We start from the raw sequence: 19,690 nt of genomic DNA on the forward strand, positions 1-19,690 counted from the left end.
CACCCTCGCTTTTTTTTTACGTGCAGTTTTTTTTATACTATAAGGTAGCAAACGAGCAAGCGGCCGCCTGAAACCGTCAAAATAGCGAAGCGACCGCTGCCCATAAACATCCACAATTGCAGAATCGTTGCCTACCCTCAATTGACGGAGGAGGAGACGCACATAAAGAGGATTTTTCCATTTCCTATGTGTCTTCTCCACCGTCAAATCCACTTTCCCTTTCCATCCTTTCCTTATAAGAAAAGGGTGGTAAAGAGAAAGGGACTTTTATTAGACCTCCGGCACCATATTCATCTGATGAAACGCGGAATTGCTTCCACTTCACGCCTGTCTTTAGTGTGGTCGTGGTATTACACTGGGCGTGACGGCCCATTCGTGCGAAGATGTTATAAAGCGGGCACTACCACTGTTAAATAGTATATAGTACCAGTTTTCGTAAAAATAATCTACACAGGTGTTGCAAGCCGTTCTAAAACTTGCATAGCATTATATGGACGTCGCTAGAAAACAATCTAAGTCTGGTAACTGGTATTATTAATAATGTGTACATATTTATCTACGGGAGAGAAGCTGTCCCTCTAAACCCTACCGACGCCTATTGCATTAACAAACTAAAAGTTTAATCATTCGATACAAAAGTCTTTCTGTCCAATATAAAAACAAGTAATGAAATTATATTGTTCTAATATATTCTTATCTCTGTCTTTTAGTAAGTGTATGAGAGAGATGAGGATATATTATTCAAGTGTCAGGTATATGTATATCTTTAGTCTTTAGACATATATGACACTCGTCTGAACCCCACGTAAGTGTCAATGAGAATGAGGGTGTTTTGAGTAGCGTGGCTGTCAAAAAGGGGGATACATGCCGGCTTTGAGTCTAGCACTGGCCAATTTATATGCACGTACTATAGTTAAGCGCGTATTAGGATTATAGTAAAGGTGTGAATTGTTTGGAGTACATAAATTAGTTTGTAATCGTTTTCTATACTAAGATTATAAGGGGGAAATATTTGTATTTTTGTATGTATTGAAATAAATCAAGAACTACTAGGTCGATTTTAAAATTTCATTCGCCGTTAGAAAGGTAATCTATACTACTGTAATAAAGCGTAAGCACACACTTCTTTGTTGCCTAAGATGTCAGCAATAACAGCATATTTTTGAATAATTCTTTTTTTAATGAAAAGCCCTATACTTGCGTCACGCTTTAGGCTATATATTTTAACGCCATTGAACTTAGGGGGTAAATATTTTGGATAAAAACTCTAATGTGTGAAAGAGATCACAAATTTCTGCCAACATCAAAAAAGCTAGGTTGTCATCATGTCATGTCATTTTGACATTTGTAATATAATTTGACAGATGTAAACAATAAAATAAAATTTTCATAATTTCATGCGGATGAAGTCGCACGGGAACAGCTAGTTTATCTATAACTGACATACTATTTTTGTAATTTCACGCGGACGAAGTCACGTCAGATAATGTCATATAATTTGACTTCTTACTAATATTATAAATGCGAAAGTTTAAATGAATGGATGTTTGTGAGAGTTTGTAGCCTAAACTGCGGAACGTATCTCAATGAAATTTGACATAGATGTAGGGGATAGTCTGAAAGAACACGAAGACACCTTACTTTATTTTATTAGTTCCACGCAAACGGAGTTAAGGGCTAAAGCTAGTAGTGTTCTGAATCTGTTAAATACATTTTTAACAATTTAAATAAATACTAGTTAGTGAAACAATAAATTTTAATAAAATTATTATTATAAATGCGAAAGTTTGGATAGATGGATGTTTGTTATTTATCTCTATAGCGACACACATAAGCTATTACTTTTTTTTTAGCACACACGAAGTCGCGGTAAATGTCTTATAAAATAAAATCTACTCATTTTCCACAAAGTTTAAAACCATTTACGATTATTAACACTAACAACAAATATGTTCCAAACGAAGTCGTTCAGTTCATTCAAAGCGTTCGTTCCGTTCAATTGAGTTCAAACGATTGTACGTGCCTAAATTACGAATGACTTTCAACTCTTAATACAAGAAACTTTTAAGACAAAACCCGGATAAACTTAGGCCGCCTGCACACGATTTCATTAACAGTTCCACTATTTTTCCTTCGGCAACTCTACAAGTTTCTTACGAAGTTATTTGTGCGGAATAAGTAATTCAAAGTTAGGTCATTGAATCTACTAAGAACACTTGAAAAGTTCACTTGAGTAACGCCTTTGTACCAAACTACAATCGGGGGTAAGCAGTGATTAAAAATTTTCCTTTAACGCATCACACAATTGTTTACTAATGCTTCTGGTATTTTTTTTATTAATGCACGAAAGCGCACATCAGCACTCAAATACACGGTCATTTTAATCTACACTAAGGGACTCCTTAGGTTAAATTTAAAGTTGTTAGTGCTCTTGTTAAATTAGTCACATAAGGACCATTTCATTATCAGCAGTATAAATATATCATGTTTACAAAATAATTTTTATTTTTCAATATACCAGTATGTAAAGACATTTACACACAGACACTGCAATTTTATTATAAGTATAGATATAGTTAAAATTTTATACAACAATGTGACGCTTAATTTGGTTTAACACTCTATAACCTCTCTGTTATTTCAAAGGTTCTGAAAGAGATAGCTTGTAATACATGTTACACAACAGTGAAAACCTGCAACAAAGAATGTTTGATTAACCAAGACTTGCTCGATAAAGCGGGCTCATTGTTATTCTAAACAAAAGATTATTTGTTGTCGTTTGAGGGTTAAATTTCACAGCCAAGGAAGTGATAATTAATTGAATTGGATAACAGATGGCGCGCATTCGGTGTTAAATGATTCACACTAGTGAAATGGGGTTCCCCTTACCTAACATAAAGCAATTATTGGAATAGGTCATGGTATTAATAATAAGCATAGTTTTGATTATCATTTATTTAACCACTATTATAATAAAGCGTAAACACACACTTCTTTGTTGCCTAAGATGTCAGCAATTACAGCATATTATTGAATATTTTTTTAATAAAAAGCCCTACACTTACGTCACGCTTTAGGCTAGATATTTTTATGCCATTAAACTTAGCGGGTAAATATTTTGGATAAAAACCGTAATGTGGGAAAGAGATCATAAGTTACTGCCAACATCAAGGAACCAAGGTTGTCGTTTATGCATTTTAATTTCGACATTTCACAAATATAAACAATAAAATAAAGTTTTATAATTTCACGCGGATGAAGCTGCTCGGAACCAGCTATTTTAATAATAAAAAAATGATTTTATTGCATAAATAAAATAAAAGAAAAATAGTAATTTCAGATTAAATGTATAATAAGGTGCTCCTTTAGTTACGTAACTCTGAGTGTTGCAGATACTTTTCCATATTAACTTTGTCCTGCGATTTAAAAATAATAACCCAACTTCCTTTCAATTCCGTCAAACAATTCAATCCATTTCTTCACGTAAACAACAATAGCTTTGTAAAAATAAACAAAACGTAACTAGCGGGCCGAACGTTGTTGACCACTGGCCACGACAAAGCGGCAGTTCCCACCTTTGTGTGAAGCCAGGGGAGCGGAACTGTCGGCCGCTGGACGGCAATATCCTGTTACGTCGCTCACAATCGATAGGAGATGGCGGTTTGACGTTTAATTTCAGCATTAACACAAACTATAGTTAACACAGATAATGGAATGTACAGGAAATTTGATAGACATATAAGTCAAATGTTATCACACTTGTGTTTCTAATTTTAACCATCAGTACTGTTTGATATAACCGAGATAGAAGTATATTTTGTACAAGAATTTTAAGCATTGGACTTACACTAACAAGATTGGTAAATCCTTCCCACCCACTTTATTAGAAAAGGAGGGGAAGAGCAGTCCTCGAATCCCTTATCTGTCCATTATTTTTATGTAAAAACATTATTAGATTATTTATTTCAAAATGACAATGTTAGAATATGGTTCACAATTAAATGCAAATAAAAACCCACAAACGCAAGATCGGTAGCTTCAAACCATTAGGCAATTGACTCTTCAATATTGTTATAAATTTTCCTTTCCGCTAACGCTTATAACTTGAATATTTCCAATTCATTTTCGTAGCGAACTAAATCTACCCAACACTTGTTATCCCTAGATTTTTGTTCAGACAATATTCTATAGTACATTGACCCACACTTTATTTGGAAACTTGGTCGCGCGATAAACTTCGGAACAAGAACAAAGCCAGTAAACTATGTCACCGAACGATTGTGGTGTTTGCCAGTTTTTTATTTTCCCAGATTTATTATTTTAAAAACAAAATTATATGAACAAACCATTTATAGTAATTAGATTCCAATTAGTTAACTTACTGAATTAAATCCGCAAAATAATATATTAATGAAATTTTACTAATAGTATAAATGCGAAATTTTATATGGAAGCATGTTTATTAGTGTTTGTAGCTTAAAATGCTGAACGGTTAATGAAAGGCATAGATGTAGAGGATAGTCTGTAAAACACTTTTATTTTTAATTCTAAGTAGATGGAGTCGCGGGCGAAAACTAGTCATTTATAGATAAACAAGGGTTCACAACATACACGCATGCTAATTAATATGTCCCATCTTAAAATAAATCTTATATTCAACAGGGCGAAATTGATACTTTTTGAACGATTAAAGTTACTGGCAACTAACAATTTTGAATACTGGCTGAATATGCATCGGATATAGATGTCAAACGGCGATTGACAGCTGACAGTTGTCTATGTACGGTGAAATGATGCGCTTTGTTATTATAAAATGAATTGTTAAATCTCTGTAAATCGATTATAGTGTGTTGTGAAGTTATCAATTAAGATGGTGGTCAACTAAGGATAGTGTTTTTAATATTACGCGATTGTTATTTCACTATCTCCGACATACGCACGCCAATAATGGAAGATCGTTCCCGTGTATCTACCTTCGGAATTGAATTTTTCAAACCGCTCATCCGTCCGACATATTTATAAGTTTCGCAGCGTACTTTCATCAACTTGCCCTTGTGCTGCTCTTCCATACATCTCTATCAGCCGTCATATCTGAATCCACTCCTTTCTTAAGCATATCCTCTTTCACATAATCTATCCATACTTTCTTCGGTCTTCCTCTTCCTTTGTAGCCATCCACATTCATTCTTAACACTTTCAGGTTTATGTCCCCATCGTCTCTAACATGTCCATACCACGCTAACCTTTTGCTTCTCAATTCCGCAGCGTACTTTAACGGGAACTATTCGAATATATCACAGCTATTGTATGCAACTGTCACAAGCAGATACATAACTGGGGCGATGCAGTTTGACATTGAAACGCTCGTAGATATTGTTCGCAACTTTCTATACACATAGAAAAATATTTTTCAATAGATTGTCATCGTGGAAATAGCTTCCAACGATGAAAGAAAACTAATAGTGTAGGAAAAATGTTGCAGTTCTGAAGGTTATTGAAAGGTCAATTTTAATTATGAAAAATCTAAAGTTATTTGATGCTTAACAATGTAGAAGTGAATTTACAAGACAAATTGATAATTTTTAAACAGTTTTATAATTATTTAAAAACATTGGTGAATGTTATACGTTAAAAAATCTTTGCTTAAAAGGTTAATAATGTTCTTATCCGTTCTTAAATTAACTTGAATAACAACTTGCAGTGAATAAATTTTATAACCTATAAAAGAATCAAACGTTAAATTAAATGTTGCTAAATGTGTTATCGTTAAGAAGCAATGGTAATTAAAAAGAAAAAGGTTCTAAAAAAAGGAATTTGAATCTTCCACAATTCTAATTCAAATATTAATAAATCATAATTCAGTACTTTTGGTATTACCGAGGGTTGCCACGTAAGCGTTATTAATACTGCGAACGATAAATTAAATAATTTTTGGCAGAAACGTCGGCTTAAGTATTTTCTATAATAAATGAAAGTATAAAATTGATTACGAGATGTTTTACAAAAAAAGTAGCATCAAGAGTCTATTAGCTTATTTGCTCTAAAATTCTCACAGGCGCTCACTCACTCTAAATTCATTAATTACTAATTACTACAGCATGATATTACAAAATGAATCCCTTTTAATACAATAAGACCGTTAGCTAAATATAGATTTATTTATAGACATTCCTTTTGCCCTTTGAAATGAGAGAAACTCGTAATTTAAACGACGTATTTGAAAACTTCCAGTACTTTAACTTTACATTGAAAATGGAATAAATTGAAGCGAACAAGAATTAATAAAAATGAACGGAACGAAATTAACTTTTAACCTACGGTTTAAGTTGTGGTATTATTTTTAAACCCTTTGAAAATTAAAGCTTGTAAAGATTTTTCTTAACCAGTACAGAATTCTTATTCCTCGTTTATTTAATAACATGAGATTTTTTTTCATAATTAATTTATGTTCATTCTATTGTCACTTGTAGTACATTTTATCGATTTTTATATTTTACTAGCATTCGCCCGAGACTCCGTCCGCGTGGAATTAAAATAAACAAAAGTGAATAGCCTGTGTTCTTCCAGACTATCCTCTACATCTATCCCAAATTTTATCGAAATCCGTTCAGCCGTTTAGGCTACAAACATTAATACATCCATCCATCCATCTAAACTTTCGCATTTATAATATTAGTGTGAAGTGTGATATTTTACTAAAAAGTCTCATTAAGTTCAACATTGTTAATTACAGTATATTCTAATATGAATAATTTTGTTTACAGCACCTCCCAATCTGGTGGAGATTATCAACCAAGCTCCGAACTCTAAGCTGGAGTTGAAGGAAGGCGAGGATGTTACCCTGGAATGTCAAGCGAGGAACGCTAAGCCAGCAGCACGCATTGTCTGGTATAGAGGCAATGTGGAGATAAGAGGAGAAAGAGGTTAGTATTTGATTCAAATTAACTCTTAAATAAATGATGCATTTATACGTCTTTTCCACACCCAAAAAATTTAAAAAAAAATGATTTTTCTCTTGATCTTCGTTTACTTCTCGTATCAATTTAGGGTATTTAAAAAGAAAAAATCGTGCATTTAAGGGTTTAAAGTATCTATAAATGCATTTCTCTTAGACTATAGTTACCGTTGCGAAATAAAATTCTTAACTTAAAAAGTTGATAACAATCGCCATTAAATTAATACACTTTTCTCACAAGAATATAAATCAAAAATATAAGTCAGTAGCCTTTATGTTCTTTTAGGGTATTTTCTACTTATATCAAATTTCAACGAGATCCGTTGAGTCTGTGAGATACGTGAAAACAAACATCCATCTTAACTTTCGCATTTATATTGTTACATTCTGTTTTATATCGATCGGTATTTCATTTATACCATTTTGTCTAGATATATTAACTAAATACTACGTAGTTCCTTAACATAGTCGCGATAACAACATCCATAAAATTAACTTAACTTTTAACAGTGGTAGTGCCCGCTTTAACATCTTAGCACGAATGGTGCCCGGTGTAATACCACGACCACACAGAAGACAAGCGTGAAATGGAAGCAATTCCGTGTTTCGTCTGATGAGTGTGGTGCCGGAGGCCTAATTTAAGTCCCTTTTCTTATAAGGAGAGTTTGGGAAGAGGAAGTAGATTTAACGGTGGAGGAGATGCATAGGAAGGGGAAATATCCTCTTTATGTGCGTCTCCTCCTCCGTCGTATAAGGGTAGGCAACGCATCTGCAATTGCGGATGTCTATGGGCAGCGGTCGCTTCGCCATTTTGGCGGTTTCAGGTGGCCGCTTGCTCGTTTGCCACCTTATGTTATAAAAAAAATAACTCTATCAATGACTTCTGTATTCGTACCGCGTCTTGAAATTCCGTTCCTCTAAATTTGTGTTCCAATTATATTTCAGTAAGATCCGGTTCCAGCCGGTTCAGTCCAGTTCGACAATCAATTCTGGCGATCTTCCAATTTTAATCTTGATTATGTTTTTTATGTCCATTGAAAAACTTTCAGTAAGGAAATGTTGAAATAACATTTCTTTACTCTCAAATAAGTTACTGGTTTTTATAATGTTATTAGACTATTTAGTGAATTGTATTACTCGTGATTATGCAATTATATTTAAACAGTGGTAGTGCCCGCTTTAACATCTTAGCACTGCAGGGCACACCCGGTGTAATTCCACGTCCACACAGAAGACAGGCGTGAAATGGAAGCAATTCCGTGTTTCGTCTGATGAGTGTGGTATGAAGGACTAGTTTAAGTCCCTTTCTCTTATCCACCCTTTTCTTTTAAGTGGATGGAAAGGGGAAGTGGATTTGGCATAGGAAGAGGCAATATCCTCTTTATGTGCGTCTCTTCTTCCGTCGGATAAGGGTAGGCAACGCATCTGCAATTGCAAAATGTCTATGGGCAGCGGTCGCTTCGCCATTTTGGCGGATTCGGGTGGCAGCTTGCTCGTTTGCCACCTTATGTTATAAAAAAATTGCAATTTATTTAGTTGTTGCAAGTGATTATAGATCATAAATTAAAAATATTTAGTAAAAATTCATTACTCGAAAATCTTACTAACGTTATAAATGCGAAAGTTTAGATGGATATGTGTTTGTAAGAGTAACCTAAACTGCTGAACGGATTTCCATGATTGTATAAATGCAGAGGATTGTTATTGATGTAGAAATTCACGGGTGAAAGCTAAGTAACCTATAATTAAATATTTCTGAAAGTGAAAATCATACTTTTTATATAAACAATACCAAACACGGATATATTTCCAGAAATACCTACAAAAAAATACGAAATTCAGTGAAATGCTATTTTTATCGAAATAATCTTAACATAGATTAATATATTTCATGAAATTCATCAGCGGACGTAATGGCCGACGGAGGCTTCCACGGAGAAGACTTCCGGCTCGTTAGGCGACCTATTGAACGAATCCACGAAACGATTTGATGTGCAATTTTATGTTTTATATCAAGAATAGACAGTAATCGTGTATACCACTTCTTATATACCTAGAAATCTATTTTATATATAGAAAATCTATATTAATCTATACTATTATAATAAAGCTTAAACACACACTTATTTGTTGCTTAAAATGTCTGCAATTACAGCATATTTTTGAATAATTCTCTTTTTAAAAAAAACGCCCTACACCTACGCCACGCTTTAGTCTACATATTTACACACCATTTAACTTAGGGGGTAAATATTTGGGATAAAAACCCTAATGTGGGAAAGAGATCATAAGTTGCTGCCAACTTCAAGGAAGCAAGGTTGCCATGGTTTGTCAGTCATGTCATTTTGGCATTTGCAATTGATAATATTGTACACATGTAAACAATAAAATAAATTTTCCATATTTTTATGCGGATGAAGTCGTATGGGAACAGCTAGTTTTGTATAAAACGGAAAACAAACTAAACTCTTTTTTTATATTTGAACATATTTATATTTAAAAAAAACGGTATGTAGCTTTTGCTTGCGACTTTTCCCGCTCGGTAAAAAACATAATAGCATATATGTTCTACCAGACTATGTTCTACATCTGTGATTAGTTTCATCAAGATCGAGGTATTTACTAACTAAGATCCTTCTATCAAAACATTTTCATATCAGTAACAATTATTACAATAAATTTAATTTATTTTGAGTTTTTCAAAAACTAGCTGTTGCTCACGACTTCGCCCGAGTGAAATTAAGAAAAAAAATATACCCTATGTTACTCACAGACAAAATACCTTTCTAACGGTAAAAGAATTATTAAAATCGGCCTAGTAGTTTTTGAGGTATTTCAATATATACAAAATCACAAATCTTTCCTCTTTATAAAATTATTTGAGTTTATCTAAAATTAACGAATAAAATATTAATTGCATTCATATAAAGTGGTTACTACTTTTAAGATGAAATATCTAAAAGCGGTCGCACCTTTGACTAATCCATCGCAAAACGGTTGAGCGATTGTCGTTTGTTTCGCAGCTTTCAACTGTTTAGTTGCACAACTAAAAATCGAGTACACAGGCTAAACAGATTTCAATGACGGCATGAATGCAGGGAACAGTCTGGAGGAAAACTTCCGTTTTTTAACACAACGCGGACAGAATCGCGGGCGAAAGTTAGTTCTTATTAAAACTGTATTTTCTTTATCGATAAATTGTTTAACATCACTAGTCGGTTTCGAGTCAAACGTTCTCGTAGCGTTGTCATTAATTAGTCGCGTTTTCCGTTTCAATTAGCAAACAATTGACGTATTCTACTAATGATCGAGCCCATCTGATACGTTATACGATATTGACGCCTATAAACAAAAAAATCTAGCCTAGACTAGTACTGTCAACAGACCAATCTAGACTATCGATTGATATTCTTGAATGAAATTAATTTTAAAAACATCAAGATCTTTTTTTAAAGAATCACTTAAGTTATTTTAAATTTAATAGTGGTGAAATAAAAAAAAAAAGTCGCAGTATGAAAATGTATGAAAATATTTCTCTGCTATGCTTTACATGTTAACTGTTATTCGCGGCTTCGTCTGCGTAATATCAAAAGGCTATTAAAAAATTAGCCTATGTTACTCATAGATAAACCTTTCTAATGGTGAAGAAATGTTTAAAACCGGCCTAGTTTTTGAGTTATTTCAATACATACAAAAATACAAACTTTCCTCTTTATAATATTAGTATACACTAGCTGTTGCTCGCGATTTCGTTTGCGTGAAAAAAGCCTATGTTACTCAGATAAATTACCTTTCTAATGATGAAAGAATTTTTAAAATTGCCCCAATAGTTTTTACGTGAATACTGAATACTGTGCCGACCCTCTATAAGGGATAAGGGCAAGTGGATGATGAGTTTTTACGTGAATCGAATACATACAAAAATCTAAAAATCCAATTCTTCCTCTTTATAATATTAGTATAAATAAACCTTCTTCTAGAATCACTCTATCCGTCGCGTAGTTTTGAAGATCTAAACATGGGACCTAGATCATCGGTGGCTCACCACTTGACTTGTAATCTACAGATCTTGGGTTCGAATCCCGCCGCCATGTATCAATGTGATTTTCGATTTTTCGAATTGTCATACGTACATAATTTACCCGACGTTCTTACGGTGAAGGAAAACATCGTGATGCAACCTGCACATATCGGCGAAGAAATTCAGAGATATGTGTGAAGTCAACCAACCCGCAGTGGGTCAGCGTGGTTGACTATGGCCTAGTCACCCCTGATTAGGGTAGACTCCGAACCCCTCGGTGGGGACGTATAGTGAGCTGGTGATGATGAAACATAGGACAAAGAGCAGAAAGCGATTTTATAGCATGAGCTAGAAAGTTTAAATGTATTTTATTATAATAAAATAATGTATTTTCCACATATCCAGAGAATTTCAAAAGCCTATTCTATCGGAAATTATTAATGATACCAACATGATAGGTTATAATAAAAAATCAGTATCCGAGTTTTGCATCAACACTCTAAAATTCATTCTATGACCGAAATATTAGCTGACGGATTTCGTTACTTGCATCGCTAGCTTCTTCCATATTTTACGATCTAGATACGGCCCAATGATGTACCCTTGACTACGAATAAAATTATCATGGATGTGGCATATTGTCATTTTTATTACAAAATATATTACTACTATCTATTAATTTAAATGCGAAAGTTTAGATGGATGTGTTTTTTTTATAACATAAGGTAGCAAATGAGCAAGCGGCCGCTGCCCATAGACATCCCTAATTGCAGATGCGTTGCCTACCCTTATACGACAGAGGAGATGCACGTAAATAGGATATTTCCCCTTCCTATGTATCTCCTCCTCCGTCAAATCCACTACCCCTTCCCATCGTCTGCTTATAAGAAAAGGGTGGTAAAGAGAAAGGGACTTAAATTAGACCTCCGGCACCACACTCATCAGACGAAATAAGGAATTGCTTCCATTGGACGCCTGTCTTCTGTGTGGTTGTGGTATTACACTGGGCGTGCCCTGCAGTGCTAAGATGTTAAAGTGGGCACTACCACTATTAAAAGTTATGTTAGAAGTTATAGGTTTAACGGATTAATAAATTTGTCACAGATGTATTAAGTAATTTAAGAAAAGGCTAGTAATTACTTTTCTTATAAATTCCATGCTGTTAGTTGCCGAAAAAACTAGTTTTAATTTGTGAAATACCATTAGATTTAATTTCTCATATTGATAATGAAATTTTCAATCAAACTTTTAATTTAATAACCTACTAGCTATAACCACATCTTTAAAGCGTATACAAAATAGGTACCCTTTTATTCTGCGAACAAAAGAAACTTCTAGAGTATGGAATAAAATTAAAATCTTTTTCTACTAACAAATCGTGTTTCGTTTTACAGTCGTTCGAAAAGGCGTTTCGAATGAATTATTCGCTCCAATACGTTGGTACTTTCGCCATCAGACCTTGTTGACATGAGCCGGCGCGATGCGTTCCTTTCCATGCATCACTGGAAACAAATTCTGTCACAGTTTACTACTGGAAATAGTTTTTATTCAAATGTCAAGGGATTTATAAAAATCACAACATTTAAAAATTAATTTAAGAAATTTTATTTATTGACGAGCTGTCGCCCACAAATTTCGTTAGCGCAAATTTGGACCACCCGTTACGCCAGTTTGACAACGCAAAGTCGGCCCAGCTGGTTCTGAGATTACCTGGAACAAACGCGGCTTGACAGTCATCAGACAGATATTTTTTTAAATGCGATATTCGTTATCAGTAACGCAAATATATCATCTTCCCGAAATCTGGAATTTTTCTTTTGACATGACAAACAGAAACTCCAATTTTACTATATGTATAGCGGCGACTATCAATACATCCTGTAAATAATGAAATTAATTATATACAAATGCCGCATCCATTATACCGGATTTCGTACATCTCCGTTCCGGGTCTCGTTTCGGTTCGACTTCAATAAAGCTGAGTGACGTTGACGCGACCCTCTCGTACCGAACATTCTCTCCCTCGCGTACCGAATTTTCGGTGTTCGTTCGAAAATATCCGAAATCCCTCGCGCTTTATCGACTTGTCATTCGTCGAGATTGCGATAGGATTTTTAATTTGTTTTTGCAAATTTAATGTTTTACTTTTTTACTAACTAGATGTTGCTTGCGACTTCCGCGTGAATTAAAAAAACCTAGCCTTGTTACTCACAAATAAATTAGCTTTCTAATGAAAGAAGATTTTTAAAATCGGCCCAGTAGTTTATACGTATTTCAAATACATACTGATTTTTTTCTCTTTATAATATTAGTATAGATAATAAATGAAATAAAATACAAAACTTATTCATTACACTTATTAATTTACGTCCCGATAACCTACGTCGTAGACTTTCGTAGTCATTCGTAGACATTCGTAGCAGTCGTAGCACACGAAGCCTTTAGAATAAACATTAAAAATCCGCGATATATCAAAAAGCCTTTCCAATGCTTACAACAATGTTAAAATGTCTTTTATAAAATTTGAAATGTAACTTAACAAAAAATGATGAATTTACTGTCTTTGTGTTTCAATGGCTTGTAAAAAAAGTAAAAAACCCGTTTACATCAATTATCTGAACTAGATTTTCACTTATAAAGCCGAAAAAATTTATTTATTCCATTGAATTATAAGTCTCTCAGTTGGGATGTCGACTTGTATTTCTCAAAAGCACTTTCAGTACGCTCCGTTGTTTCAACAATAACCCTTCTAGTTTAGTGTTGGAGCATTAAAAATGGAAAAGAGAAACATTTAAAAGGGTTCTCAGAATGGGAACGAATACAAATGTCAAATAAAAACTCGACAATCAGATTGATAAATATTTTATGTCATGTAAATGTAACATTTTTCTGTTCTTCAATCTAACGAGCGATTCTCCTCTTTGGGCAAAGAATATACCTTTCATATTTTCTGTCACATACCCTTCTCGTTGATGAAATATAGCGTATGTTACTTATTGATAAAGTAGCTTTTTAATAGTGAAAGAATATTTGAAATCGGTTAAGTAATATCTAAGCCTATTCAATACAAACAATCAAATTTTTCTCTTAATAATATTAGTATAGATTTCACGCGGGCGAAGTCGCAAGCAACAGCTAGTACCTTATATGGTCATCACTGCCATTTTATGCTTTAATAAAATATAGTCTTTTTCTCATATGTTTTCTTCCAATTTGCACAGAATAACCTTGCCAATAACACCGTTTTTCCATGTATCAACGTTCGCCACTACCAATATGGCCATCGTGTCGTCGAGCTAATGCAACACCCTTATTTTGACATCTGACTACTGTCCGATTATTAACATAACAAGTAGAATTCCGACATTTTAAAACCATAACATAAATACTAAAATAATGTGTTGGATCACAATTACAAAGTTTATATTGTTATTTTAAATAAAGATAAATGGTATAAATTTATAGCACAGACTAAATAACCTTCAAGAATACAGAATACGTCAAAATAGTTAAAAAGCTAATACTTCTAACTTAAAAATACAATTTAACGCAGATACTAACATTAATTGCACATTATTTAATTTTAAAACCCAAAATGTAGCACTAAGAATGAATCTTGTTCTCAGAACTGTTCCTATACATGACCACTCTAAACCCATACGTACGTCCACTCTAATCCGATTCGAATCGCTTTACAGTGCTTCAACGCTGAAGAGATTTAGAAATACCTACGTCTCTTTGAAATTATATTCCTTAGAATCCGAAACCAAAGCAAACCTTTTGACAGAGTTAAGGTTCCACCGCCACTTTGAAACACTGAATTACATATTTTAAGAATTTAATCCTATACCTTTTAGAGATCATATCGAAGTAATTAACACCATAAAAACGAAACGAAGTACAGTCGTGGGAATTCGTATGTTCGCCTTATAGAAAAACTAGGTGTTGCCCGCGACTTCCGCGTAATATTAGAAAACATACGAAAAAGCTACGTATCCCTCGGGAACTGGACATTACTTGGCGATGAATCTTAACCCATGTGTACTAATTAATGAATCCCACGGGAACCGTAACTATTCCTGGGATAAAAAGTAGCCTATGTATTCTTTCAGACTATGCTCTAAACCTGCGCCAAATTTCATGGATATCTGTTCAGCCGTTTAGGCTACAAACACTAACAAACATCCATCCATCGTAACTTTCGCATTTATGATATTTATATGATTGCCCTGTTCTTTGAATCAAAACTCTCGGTCCCTTAAAAAACAATTAGGTACATTGAGTTTCGTAAACTACGAGATAAGAAAAAGCAATTAGCATTGTGTGATTGATCAACATTTTTAGGTACAGACAAATTTAAAAGCTGCGTCCTGTTTGTACTGTATACTGGTGACGTCCACTACCGTGGGTGGCTCAGATAGGACTGCTCTACATGACAGTAGACAATAGTGTTGCCATACACCGCACCAATGGTTAATGTACTTTTCGAGTTCGTTATCCGTATCCGTTTCCTTTTTTTCGTATTTATAATACTTAGGGCATGTCCCACCACTGACTGATAGAAGCCCAGATAGCTTAAAAATGCCGTCACTGTCAGATAAGGTAAAAATCCGATATTTCCATCACATATTTTTACATGTTGGATTGTTATCAGGCAATTTGAATATTTTTTTAATAAACAGCCCTGCAATTACGTCACGCTTTAGGCTATACATATTTACGTTTTTGAACTTAGAGGGTAAATATTTTGGATAATAACCCTTATGTGAGAAAGAGACCATAAGTTGCTGCTAATATCAAGAAAGCAAGATTGCTAAGGTTTGGCATGTCATGTCATTTTGACATTTGCTATTGATAATATGACAAATGTAAACAAGAAAATAAAAGATGAAGCCGCACGGGAACAGCTAGTTTATTATAATTTTGCGTCATAAAATATGTATATTACGTAATGACGTATTTTAAAATTGAAAATTAATGTTCCAATACAAATTAATTTCGTACAATAACACGTATTTCAGATATTCCAAATTCAAATGATTTCGAAACGCATTTAATATTCAATTCATATAATACGGCGTTATTCGATTGTTTTCTATATCTCCCTACAGAGGTTAATGTCACAATTAATATGAAATTATCTGTATACAAAAACCTACCTTATGACATTGACATAGAATACATTTTACATTGCAGCACAATTTAATACAATCTCGTATTTCAATGCTTACAAATCATTAGCGCTCATTAAAAATAATAAATTTAATTTCAGTTATAACTAAAAGGAAGAAAAAAGAACAAAAATAATTATATAATGTATGGAAAATGTTATTTAATGTTAATCCAACTTTAAACTATTTTACTATCTAAGTTTTACCCTATTTTTAGAATCTTTATAACAAACCATAGGACCTTTTTTAATATTTAAACCAATGTAGAATTATTCCCTTACTAGCTTTCACTCGCGATTACGTCCGTGTGGAATAAATAAAATGATAAAAAGCCCATGTGATGCGAAATTTCACTAAGATCCGTTCAGCGTCCAGCAGTTTAGACTACAAACTCTAACAGACATCCATACAATCAAGACAAGAAAGTCAAAGACTCAAATTACAAAAACAAGGTTCTCGAAATTTGTTGAAAATAATTAATAGACCTCATTTTGTAAACGACAGTTTGAAATTCCGACGATCGGATGAAAATTTCCTCCAAAGATTTATCCAGTATTTTTATTGACACGTTCCTATCACGAGTTTGTGAAGATTTTCAATCATCGGATAGCAAAAGTTAAGTAAGATAGGAATCATATTTGAATGTTTTCGACGTTTGGTTGTATAGGGAAATATTTTGAACAGATTTTAAATATTCGAACTAATTTTTCTAGAATCACGCCATCTATTGGTGAAAGTTGTGATCCCAACTTTCTTTTAAATGTGTATTTGTTTTTAAACACGAAATGAAACTAGCCGTTTTACAGCAATTACAGTTTTAAAAATCTCACTTATATTATAAATGTGAAAGTTGGTATGAAAAAATGTTTGTAGTCTAATCTGCTGAACGGATCTCGATATTTGGCATAGATGTAGAGGATAGTCTGGAAGAACACATAGGCTATTTAACTTTGTTTTTTATTTTAATTCACGCGGACGGAGTCTCAGGCAAAAGCTATCACTAAGAACAATAATATAAACAAGACTGTGTGTCTGAACATTGTGTTTGAATACCATTGCTATATCTCAGTCTCTTGAGATTCTAGGGGTCAGATTGTCGAAATTAAGCCCGATATACCCCTCGAGCATTTATAGGGTTAACTAATAAGACTTCAATCGTATTTGATAGCAGGATAAAGGTTGAATACCGTAGAAAATCCCTTTAGACGCACACCTTAGACTAAACTATCGCACAACCTTTGCGTCGATTGTTTCTCAGCCAATTCAACTGTTTAGTTGCACATCCAAAAATCGAATAGTGTGCGCACCTCCGTATTAGCTCATACGTATCAGAGACTAAACAGTTGTGCGATAGTTTAGTTTCAAGTGTAAACACGCTCTTAGTGTTACAGATTGAGTTTTTAACGGACTCAAAGTTTGTACATACAACCTTTTCAAATGCCCTGTGCGATCAAGCGTGACTTTAGTTTGAGTTTTTTACTAAGAAATAAAGTTTATTCAATTTATAAGAAAGCTTTTGAGTTTTTTTAAGGGTAATTGAATTGAAGAAAATACTCTATTGAGTTAGTTTTAATAATAAAACAGTTAATTAAAATTGGAACTGAAAATAACGTATTTCTCTATACTTGGAAGAGGAAAGATTTGTTAGTTTGTGACTAATAAACTCAAAAACTACTCAACCGATTGCAAAAATTCTTTCACCATTAGAAAGCTACATTATTTCTGAATGACATAGACTATTATTTCACATAGAAAATATGTAATAAATAGTAAAAATTTTGATTTTCAAATTTACAGTGAAATTTTCAATTGTATTTTTTGTTTCAGTTTCGAGTGAGGAAGTAAAAGAAGTAGAAAGTCCAAATGGAAATCCTAAATTGACAAGATTTACAACAATATCAAGGTACAGTATAACTGTTGTATCGCCATCTCTTTCATTCCTTAAGAAGAAATAGAGACAAAACACTTTTATGTTTCGGATATCAATTTTCTTTACAATTCATAAACATTGTTATTCCAAATGAGAGATCGAAGACAGAGCTAATTACAACTAGGAAAATGTAAACACTGGAATGTACTATGTTCCAGTTGTAATCTACTGCTAATTTTGCTGGACTGGAATAGTGTAAACTCTGCGCTAAACTATTGAAAATTATCAGTTAATATTTAAATTAACTCTTATTCTTACGTCTTTATACAACGATCAAAGTCTAATTATTAAATTAACGCCCTCTATTGTTAACTATAATTAAACTAAGACTGGCAGTTTATTATAATTTCAAATGTTAACTGGAAACCATATAATTACCATTATTAAAGTTAACCACTTAACGTGAGATTGGTCGTTAAATTTAAATTGTTTTACAAACCGGATATATTTCTTTAATAAAATCTATATATGATAGAGACAAAGCGCAACTGTATGACATTTTATTGGCTGCCGAAATCTGAGCTTCATTCCTAACCCGTGTCAAAGTTTGACGTAAATCGTCATATTCCGCATTAGTTTGCTACAAAGTTGACGCGAAATAAAATTGGGTATTGATAATGATTGGTACAATTTCCTTCTGTCAAATACATATAACTTATAAGTTAACTAATTGTCGACGGCCGTTCTAAATGAAAATACAATCAGTAAAGCGTATTTGTGCTTTCATACTATGTTCTATATCTGTGTTAAATTTTATCAGAAAGCCTTAAGCTATTTTGTAGTACAAACATAAATCTAAACTTTTGTATTAATGTTATTAGAAAAAAATATTATTTAAGAGTACAATGCGAAAATCGGTCAAATACATTAAAGGAATTAAATTCCCAACCCACTGAAATTTTATATAGTTCAAGATGGTATAAGAATTGCAATTCAGCATATATCAGTAATACAAGTTTTAGACATAATTTTTATGTTATAATTTCATCAAATGGGTTGGAAATAAACGTCCTGGACTGTAAAAGTAAGGAGGAGAGGTAGGAGGTATATGCATTTTTAATGTGGGCAAGTTCTACCGAAGATTTGTTCAGGATATTAAAGAGGCGAAAGGGTCTGTCTACGTCTCGGAATGAAATGGGTTCGCTGCTAACAGAATATTCTATAATTCCGTACACAAATACCCTTTTATTGTTAAAAGGAAAATGTTTTGGTCGGATTAATTTCTTATTTTTATATTCGCACTTAAATGTGATATAAAAATTATAACAACAAAAAAAAACAGAAAGCACAGCATAGAATTACTACGGAAAGAAAAGTCCTTTCCCTTCCTCGTAAGGAAAATGTGGAAAGGGAGTGTATTGACAATAGAGGAGACGCATAAAAGGGGAAATATCCTTATTATATGCTTTATTACGCTCAGTCAAGTAAGTTTATTACGTCTCTGCAATTACAGATGTCTATGGGCTGCATTTGATTCGCTATCTCGGCGAATTGAGATGGCGAATTTCTTAATCCAGTAAATAAAGATACAAATTATATTGTTGTGTGGAAGGTGAGGTGATCAAGAAGGGAGTGATGACTGAAATGAGGAATGATAGTGTTAGGTGCGCCGA

General features: G+C 33.4%; 1 protein-coding gene across 1 annotated transcript in view; it reads left to right on the forward strand.

Moving 5' to 3' along the window:
• Window positions 1–19,690, forward strand: part of LOC106108688 (nephrin) — a 196,369-nt gene that overhangs the window by 110,167 nt on the left and 66,512 nt on the right. Inside the window, exons 5-6 of the mRNA XM_013289946.1 lie at window positions 6,765–6,923; window positions 17,975–18,050. Of these exons, the coding sequence (XP_013145400.1) occupies window positions 6,765–6,923; window positions 17,975–18,050 (235 nt within the window). The remainder of the gene's footprint in view (window positions 1–6,764; window positions 6,924–17,974; window positions 18,051–19,690) is intronic.

This window comes from Papilio polytes, unplaced genomic scaffold (assembly GCF_000836215.1).
Source record: "Papilio polytes unplaced genomic scaffold, Ppol_1.0 DF821400.1, whole genome shotgun sequence".
Taxonomy (NCBI): Eukaryota; Metazoa; Arthropoda; class Insecta; order Lepidoptera; family Papilionidae; genus Papilio; species Papilio polytes.